At 41.2% G+C, this 9,783-nt stretch overlaps 1 protein-coding gene across 1 annotated transcript in view; it reads right to left on the reverse strand.

Annotated features, from left to right (window-relative positions):
* MYCBP2 (MYC binding protein 2, E3 ubiquitin protein ligase) overlaps nt 1-8,291 on the reverse strand; it is a 192,288-nt gene extending 183,997 nt beyond the window's left edge. The window contains 1 exon segment of the mRNA XM_009894032.1: nt 8,236-8,291. Coding sequence (XP_009892334.1) covers nt 8,236-8,291 — 56 coding nt within the window.
* Between the last annotated feature and the right edge of the window lie 1,492 nt (nt 8,292-9,783).

Here is a 9,783-nt window from a genome sequence, read left to right on the forward strand (position 1 = left end):
AAGACTATTTTGAGCAAACAAAGGTGTATCAACATAGAATTAACTGCCCAGAAAATGCGATCATTTCGCCAACTCTCTTCTTTTAGTTTTTGTGAGATGTAGTATTAGAGAGAGAGTTAGTATCAGAGAGCAGACCAATACAACCTTTATGGTTTTGCATGTCTGCTATGCAGTCCAATCAGAAAGAAGCAGATGAGGCCTGCAAGAAACATCACATTCACAGGCCCTGGTCCTTACGGGGGATGCTAACTATCCCAGTATCTGCTGGAAGGGAGCAGAGAATGGCACAAGCAATGCAGGAGGTTTCTGGAGCGCATGGATGATAGTTTCATGACACAGGTGAGCAAGGAGTCAATGAAGGAAAGCGCTTTGTCGGACTTAACACTTAAACAATTAAGAACCCGTTGGGTGCATGAAGGCTGGGGGCAAGTCATAAATGCAATGACAATGCAGGTGAAGTTCAGGAACCTGAAAGAAGGGAGCAAGGCAAAAGCAGGATCGCAACCCTAGACTTCAGAAGAACACACTTTGACCTGTTCAGTCACCTACTTTGAAGAGTTCTCATGTGATACAGTCCTCTGGAGAGAAAGGGGTGCAGAAGAGGTGGCCGATTTTCAAGGATCGCTTCCAAGCTTAAGATTGGTCTGTTCACACATACAGGAAATCAAGCAAAGGAGACAGGAGGCCTACATGGACGAACAAGGAGCTCCTGACAAAACTCAAGCATAAAAAGGAAGCTTACAAGAGGTGGAAGCAGGGTCACATCATCCAGGGGAAATACAGAGACACTGTCTGAGTGTTCAGGGATGGAGTTATAAAAGCCAAAGCACACCTGGAGTTCAATCTGGCAAGGGACATGAAGGGCAATATTGGCTTCTATAGATGTACCAGTAGCAAAATGAAGACTAGGGAAAAATGTGAGCTCAATGCTGAATGAGGTAAGAGCTTGGTTACAGGGGACACTGGTCACCTACATGTTTACCGGTAAAACTAGCCTTCAGCAATGCCATGTCCCTAAGACCAGAAGGAAAGTCTAAGTAATGATGACTCACCCTCAGTGAAGGAAGTTCAGGTCAGGGAACATTTAAATAACTCAATGGCGCCTGACAGAATACACCTGTAAGTGTTGAGAGAGGTGGCCAATGATATTGCAAGGCCACTCACAGTCTTTCAAAGGTCACAGAGATTAGCATAGGTTCCTGAGAACTGGATGAAAACAAATGCCACTCCTATCTTCAAGAAGAGCAAGAGGGAAGATCAAAAGATCCAAACACACAAAGGACAAGATAGTGACAGCAAATAGTCAGCCTGAATTTATGAAGAGGAAATCATGCTTGACCAACCTAGTAGCCTTCTACAGTGAGACGACAAGCTTAATGCCCGACTGGAGAATAGTGGATTTTGTTTCTTTCAACTTTAGTACGGCTTTTGACACTGTCAGTCACAACATCCCCATACACAAATTGATGAAGTACAAGCTAGATAAACGTGGACTGAAAACAGGCCAAACTGCTAGTGTCAGAGTTGTGAATGATAGACAGAGTGCACCATCAAGCCAGTTTGCAGATAGTACAAAACTTGCTGGATTTATCAACCACTCCTCCAGGTTGTGCTGACATTCAGAGGGACCTCAGACTGAAGACATGGACCACTAGTAATCTCATCAAGTTTAACAAAAGGAAATGCAAAGTCTGGGGAGGAGCAACCTCTGGCATGTGTACACACTGTCAGCCAACTGACTAGAAAGTGGCTTTACAGAAAAAGACCCGAGTCCTCATGGTGGACATATTGAACGAGAGCCAGCACGCTGCCCCTGAAGTAAAGAAGGCACACAGCCTCCTGGGCTGGGTTAGGAAAAGCGTTGCCAGCAGGTTGAGGGAGTTTGCTCTTAAGCTCTACACAGCACTGGCAACACAACCTCTGTAGTACTGTGATTAGTTTTGGGCACCTTAGTATAACAGAGACTTGCTTACCAGAGCAAGTCCTGAGAAGGGCCACTAAGATGCTTAAAGGCCTAGAGCATGTGTCACATGAAAAACTGAGCAGGCAGAGTTAGGGGAAGGCTGTGGGTGGTGGAATTTTCTCAATGTGGATGAATACCTGATGGGAGACAGTAAAGGCCATAGACCCAGACTCTTCTGAACAATATCCGGTGACATGCCAAGAGACAATGGGAAAAAAGTGAAATACAGTTCCATTTAAACATAAGAAGTGTAAGACTGGTCAAACACTGGAACAGGTTGGCCTGAGAGGCTATAGATTCTCTATTCTTGAAGATATTAAAAATCCAACTGGACAGCATCCAGAGCAAGCTGCTTTAGTTGATCCTACTTTGAGCAGGATAGTTGGACTAGAGTGTCTCCAGAGGTCCCTTCCAATCTCAACTATTCTGTGATCATCACTGTTTGTTTATATATCAAAGTAAAATTTGACTGCGCAATAAATCTGCTTGTACACTGTTGAAAGAGTACATTTTTTTCCCATTCCAAGTTTAGCATTTTTCCTGGTGCCATGCCATGTTTCTGATTACACTTCCAAGTAGAGACATACTGAGCTTTTCATCTGTTCACCATCTGGATCAGCAAACATACAGCAAATTCAGGCATAAGAGCAGACTTCTATGGGAATTAGTCAGCATAATCAAACCTACAACACCACGCAAAGCTAACAAGAGAATAAGGTATGAAAACCAGTCTACCACACTTAAAATACATGCCTGTATTAAGACAAGGCAGTCGCTTGAATTGATCCGCACTTTCCTGGATAAAACCAATGTCCAAGGGTATCTGCTAAGTGCATGACAAAGAACATGCTTACATCCAACAACCAAGAGTTTCTCTGTGCAGATAGATCAACGTGGACATTGTGTACAGAATCTTTAACAAGACTTTTCGAAACCTCAGCACTACAAAAAAACTTGTGAATATCCCCAGGTAATCTAAGTTGACAAATGGAAAGTACTCTAGAATCATTAAAAATAGCCTGGAAAGGACCCCAAAAGGTCAGTCTTTCCATTTCCTGGTCCAGCACAGGAATAGTCAAATTTCACTTTATTCCTGACAGGTGTTTTCCCGGTGGAAATACTAAACACTGCCAATGGTCACACTTCCACCATGTCCTAAGTAATCTGATTAGAAAGCTCTTTGTGAGAGCTTTTCTAAATTGCCCTCATGGCAATTAAATGCTACTTTTTTTACATCTTTATTGTAGAAAAATCAGTTTATTTTCCTCCTTTCCCACAGCTAGCTTGAATTTACTTCAAGTCTGAGAAGAAATAAGTCATCTATCAATTAAGCAGTCTCAGTTCCTTCAGCCTAAACCACAAACTATTTACATCACTGACATCCAATTTCACTCCTCTCATACTCATAACTAGTCCTTCTTGCTGAGGGAGGAAAAAAAAAAAAAAGAGAGAAAGAGACAAAAATAAGCCCCACAATCCTGAAGTGCAAAAACAAGGTCAAGAATTACTTCAGGTTTCCTACATAAAAAAATATCTCTCGTGCATTTTGAGAAAAAAAAAAAAAAAAAAGAAAAACCCAAACACTCCAGCAGCATGACACTGCTGAATCATATACACTTTATAATTCTATACAATGTGTAGAACATGTCATGAGGATCTTTTGCCTCACCTTTTATTCAGAGTTGTTTTTACATTTGTGCCTACTGATTTTCTTTCTTGATGCTAAGCATTTGTTGAGGTTATCTTCTTCATCATACCTGTAATCTTTTTCAGCTTTAAGTCCTCTATAAATGTTTACGTCTACAATCTAAATTCCAATACTGAAATTGTCCATGACACGACCGACCAGTTCAGGACCTAGGACAGATCCAGGTGCAGAACAAGCACTACTACCTCTTCTCGCATGCTTCTCCCTCACAGCAATACCACAGCACCTCTCCAGGGCGGTCTTCCATGTAGTCTTACGCCCACCTTAGAGTAGTTCCATCTAGAACACAGGCAGCCAAATTGATATATGGAAGGAAACACACCCAAAAATTCCTCTTGAGGAAAGCTGCAATCCAGCCAATGAGACGACTGGGGCAAGAGCAGCTCTTCTCACTTGCATCTGCTCGAAGATCAGCTTCTTGGTGCAGGCCCAAGGATAGAAGTAGAGCTCTGGTATACTCCTGGCTGATCTGCTATAACAAGGTCTGGTTCAATTCAGAGCAAGCTCTAAGTACAGACTACATGGCACTGGGTCCAAACTCAATTATCATCCGACTTTAGAACAACCTTAGCATTTAAAATTAAGATTTCTTTTGAAGAAATGCTAATTATTTTCCATATTTATTTCAAAAAATGAGTTTTACATACCTGTTAATAGTGGTTAAACATTACATTCCCCAGAGAGGGCTCGTCATAAACCCATTTTGCATCTAATTTATCACCTTCATTTACATAGCATATAATTTTTCCAGTACTTCTATAAATGTAGTCAACAGAAACTTTTCTACAGTACCTTGAGTCCTTCTTTATCCATTTTTTAGCTACACCCTGTTTAGTAATTTGTTTTATACATCTTCTATGAATTCTCCAAGATAATTCCCAATAGCTCTGGAAATGCCTCAGCCAGTTTTTCCAGCCACTTCAAGGGGGAATTTCATCATAATTGTGAAAATACCTAACTACTGTCTAGCCTGTTCTTTCTCTATTCTTGCCTTCATGACTGACTGCAATTGTTTTAACTTACTATAAAGCAAAGCTATATTTTCTATCAGATCTGCATCAGAGTTTTCAGCCATGGAGGTACTGTTCTGATGAACTACAATAACGTGCATTTTGATTTTTTTTCCCCTTAGCTTCTGTAAGCAGATAATCTATCTGACGTGATCACACAGACAAAGAGCAGAGCCATTACAGAGAGACATTAAAGTAATCACAGCTTCTGCTGGGCTTCCCTATCTCCCATGCTATTTACTCCATCCTCCAAAGTACTCCTAAACAGCTGTTCATTTGTAATCTAGCTTCAAGGCATCTTAATATCAAATACAATAATGGAGAACCACAGCTGATAAATACCAGCATGTTTGTCAGCAAGAAACTTACTATTCACTGTCTCATTGCTACAGAAGTTCAGCTATAAGGGCTTCAAAATATAGGAAAAGGAACACTAAAGAAAAAAGGGTTCTCAAGGCTGATCAGATCTGAACAGACCTCAAAGTTGTGGGACTGTATTTTCTCCCTTATTGCAACAAATAAGCTGCTTTTTAATCATGCTTTACAGGGCACCCAGACATGCTGTCAACAACTGAAAAGCATCTGGCAAACATAAAGCCAAAGGAAAAACAAATGCAAAGAGACATTTCAACAGTGTTTGGGACAAACAAGCAATGGCTCAGGTGAAGGAGTTGACAATAATAGGAAACAAAACAAATGAAGCGAGCAGAGCTTTAACGGCCTAATCAGTAGACGGAGAATAGGTTTTATCACCAGAGAACTAAATAGCAAGAAAAACCTGTGGAGTCCAGATGTTGGCAAGGAGATGAAGAGGTACCAGTGACAAAATGCAAATACTGAATATTGTTGTCAAACATATCCAAGTTGCCGCTCATCTTTCATACTCCCCATTTTGGTACCTCTCCATGTTTACAGAAGCTACAATCTTTAGCAGCCTTACTTTCACTTGAAAGCAACTGCTTCTCTTAAAAGCTCCCATGTACAAAACCTCCCATAATTAGCTATGCATTAGGTGTCCTTCCAATGAAAAACTCCATTGATTTCTCCAAATTCAATGTGACCTCTGCACTAGTGTTACTTTAGCTGCCAAGAATCCTACACATCTACAGTGAGAAACTGCCTTACAACATGCCCCACAAAGCAACTCAAAGTAAACAACTCACATAATCAAAACACTGTATATGTTTCTACAAAGTTGGCGTACAGAATGTGTCACTTAAAGCTAGGTGCTTTAAGATTACATCTATAATTGTTAAGTGAAAGATGCTCAGAAAATGGCTCAAGTACTAGGTCCAATCTATACCACTCAAGCCCTAATTCTGTCCTTCACTCACTTGTGGGTTACTCCATCTAACTCTTTCCAACATAAACCTACTAATTAGTGTGAAAGTGGTTCAAGTCAAATGGACCCAGCAGATGTTTCATTACGTTTAGAGGTTGCCCTACAGCTGAACTTTCCTAAGGCTTTCCACATCTTACTTTTTGCCTTTGCAGATACAACTAAGTAGCCAGAGCTAATCATTCCTTCTACCACTGAAATATCCAACACACTTTCAACCATGGGGACAGCATCAGTAGAATGCAAAAATAAAGAAGGAAAATAAATACCACCCAAAAAACCCAATCTGTTCTTGTCTTGATAAACAAAAGGTCTGCTCACAAACAGTAGTTCCAAAAGCTTTTTAATGCTTAATTTTTCATTATCACCTACAATAACACGTATCAAGTTTCCAAAAGGACTTGCCATTGTATCGGTGACAGGGAACAAAATACATATATACAAACTTAAACCTGGGACACAGATATATATTATACAAATACACATACACTCTCTCAGTATAGTGCAAAACTAAGTATTAGCAGGCTTTACGAAATACACATGCACAGAGAATATCTATTATATCATATACTTCCACCACAAACTGACTCAAAATTTGACCTTACAAATCACAAACAGAAATAGAAAAAAATCCAAGAATGCACATTTCTGAATAAATAAATACACTCCTCTAAATCCTTTCACTATAACTTGGCAAAAAAATCTACAGAACTCTTCAGACAAAATGTCTTTTGCAAACAAAATTCAGTAGCCACCGGTTAGTATCCCTAGGATTTAGAATATCTCTGAAAAGGGAACACTTGCTCTGCGAAGTACTTCATGAAAAATACTTCCATGAAGCAGTTGCTTGACCTTTCCTTCCTCTTTGCATAGTTGCAGGCAGGGAAGGAAAAGTAAGTTACTGCTTCTGCCAAAATCACAGTCAAAGTAGCTCACTTGCATGGCAGTTGGCTCGCAGACCGTATTTTTGCCTGTTGTGATAGCATATTCAAACTTCTAATGTATCTGCTAGCAAAACAAAAACAAACAAAAAAGGGGAAGACAGGCTGCAGAAGACGAAAGCCAGGATTTCTGGAGTAATATCCACAAGCTGAGGACTAATTGCCACTAGACACCCACCCGCTAACCCAGCAAGTCTCTAATACACAAGAGACCTTAAAACATCTTAAAAACACTCTAAGTAATAAAAGATTTACATTTGGATCTTGTTACTATGCACCTCCTCCTCCAAGAATGTTAGGACAAATATGTAGCTTTAACTTATTTAAAACTGCAACTGTTGCTACCTTTTCAGTTTCCCTCTTATTTCCTTTATTTCTATTGAGCTATAGCATGGAGGTCCAATACATGTTTCCAGTAACATTACCACCATATCTTGCAACACAGCTCTGCTGCAAGAACTGATTGTTCAGCACTCCATGTATTTGCTTCCTGTGACACCTCCTGTCAGAAAACAGACAAGAAAACCTTGTAACGATCCCCTCTCTTCATGGTCTATTCTCCTAGGAATTACAAAATCATGAATCATTCAGGTTAGAATGGACCTCTTGAGATAACACTTTTTATGCTGTGAGGGTGACTGTAAGTGTTGCCCAGAATGGTTGTGGATTTTCCATCCTTCATGGTATCTGGACACAGTCCTACACAACCTGCTCTAGGAGGCCCTGCTTGAGCAGAAGGGAGGGGACCAGATGACCTCCAGAGGTCCTTTACAACCTCAACTATTCTGTAATTCTCTGACTGATTCTATGAACCTCCTGCTCAAGCAGTGCCAGCTACAGTAGGTCGCCCAATACCATGTGCAGTTGAATTGTGAATATCTCCAAGGATGGAGACTTCACAACCTGTCGCAGTGCTTGACCACCCCCACAGTAACAAAGTGTTTCTTGTGTTCAGATGGAACATCATTATTTGTAATTTATGCCCATTGCCTTTTGTCCTGTTGATGGGCACTAACTGAGAAGAGTCTGGCTCCCTCTTCTTCATTCCCTCCCTACATTGGAAAGATTGCCCCTAAGCCTTCTCTTCTCCAGGCTGAACAGAGCCAGGTCTCTCAGCCTTTCCTCATAGGACAAATGCTCCAGACCCCTAATGACCTTTATGGCCCTGCACTGGACTCTCCAGTATGTCTGTCTTTCTCTTATACTGGGAAGCCCAGAACTCAACACTCCAGATACAAACTCATGAGTGCTGAGCAGAGAACACCGCGTTCAACCTGCTGGCAACACTCTTCCTAAACCAGTCCAGAAGGCTGCCTGCCCTCTTTGCCATGGCGGCCAAGCTGGCTCATGGTCATCTTCCTGTCCACCAGTATGCTAAGCTACTTCTCTGCAGAGCTGCCAGACCCCCTGGGGTTATTGCTCCCCTGATGCAGGATTCGGCATTTTCCCTTGTTGCACTTCATGAGATTCCTCTCAACCCAATTCTCCATCCTGTCCAGGTCCCTGTGAATGGAAACACAACCATGGGATGTATGAACAACTCCTCCCAGTTTTGTACCATCTATGAAGTTGCTGGGAGTGTGCCCAGTCCCAACATCCTGATCATTAATGAAGATGCTAAACAGTATCAGACCCAGTATCAGCTCCTATGGTACACTATTGATGACTTGCCTCCAGCTGGACTTTGTGTCACTGATGACAAACCTCTGGGCCCAGTCGTTCTCTTATCTACTTCGCTGTCCACTTATTTAGCATACTTTGTCAGCCCTGGGATGCTATGGGACACAATGTCAAAAGCCCTTACTCAAGTTGATGTAAAGAACATCCACCGCTCTCCCTGCCCTGAAGGTATCTGCAGATAAGAGGCAATGGCTTCAAACTGGAAGAAGGCAGATTTAGATTAGATACTAGGAAGATATTTTTCACTATGAGGGTGGTGAGGCACTGGAACAAATTGCCCAGGGCAGTTGGGGAGGTCCCAGCCCTGGAAGCGTTCAAGTCCAGGCTGGATGGGGCTTTGAGCAACCTCATGTAGTGAAAGGCATCCCTGCTTATGGCAGGGGGGTTGGAACTAGATGATCTTTAAGGTCCCTTCCAACCTAAACCATTCTATGATTACCCACTGTTACTGAAAACTACTGGGAATACTATTATTTTTCATCAAGGGCTACAGAATTTTTTAATGAACTCAACAGTGAGAATCATTGAAGAAGAAAACTGATCAGTTTGACAGCCAGATCTCAGAACACCACCAGAGAGGAATATCAATTTTTTTCCCCAAATAATAAAAGCCTGGTATTTTTTGATTGTCAACAATGACAACATTATCCTCAGATGACCTCAAATATTTAAAGTTATTGCCATCATCTTCATTTAGTAAGCCTAAGATCTAATGCTTGAGGAACTCCAATATTTAGTAAGGTGGGCAACAGCTCAACTCTCATTCTAACAGCCATATGTATGCCCTCCAAGAATTCTGATGTGAATTTTTATCCATGCCAATATAAAAGGAAAGTCAGGGCTTATGCAGTATATCTACAAATGGAAAAATCATTAAAATCCTGTCACTTAAATCCATAAACCAGGGTAAGGAACATCAACTGCAATCCAATTAAGACAGGCTTAGAGGAAAACAGAGGCAGACTAGTTGGACAGGCTATATTTGGCTTCTAAGGCAACTGAAAAGAAAAGGTTAAGAAAACTCAAAACAAAAGGAGACTGATGGATTTGAGAGAACACTGCCTGGGGAGGAATACAGAGTTACATATAGTTAAGACATCAAACATGTGGAAGATGAGTAAGACTCACAGCCACATTACTAT

Source organism: Charadrius vociferus, unplaced genomic scaffold (genome assembly GCF_000708025.1).
Source record: "Charadrius vociferus isolate BGI_N301 unplaced genomic scaffold, ASM70802v2 scaffold11, whole genome shotgun sequence".
Classification (NCBI taxonomy): domain Eukaryota; kingdom Metazoa; phylum Chordata; class Aves; order Charadriiformes; family Charadriidae; genus Charadrius; species Charadrius vociferus.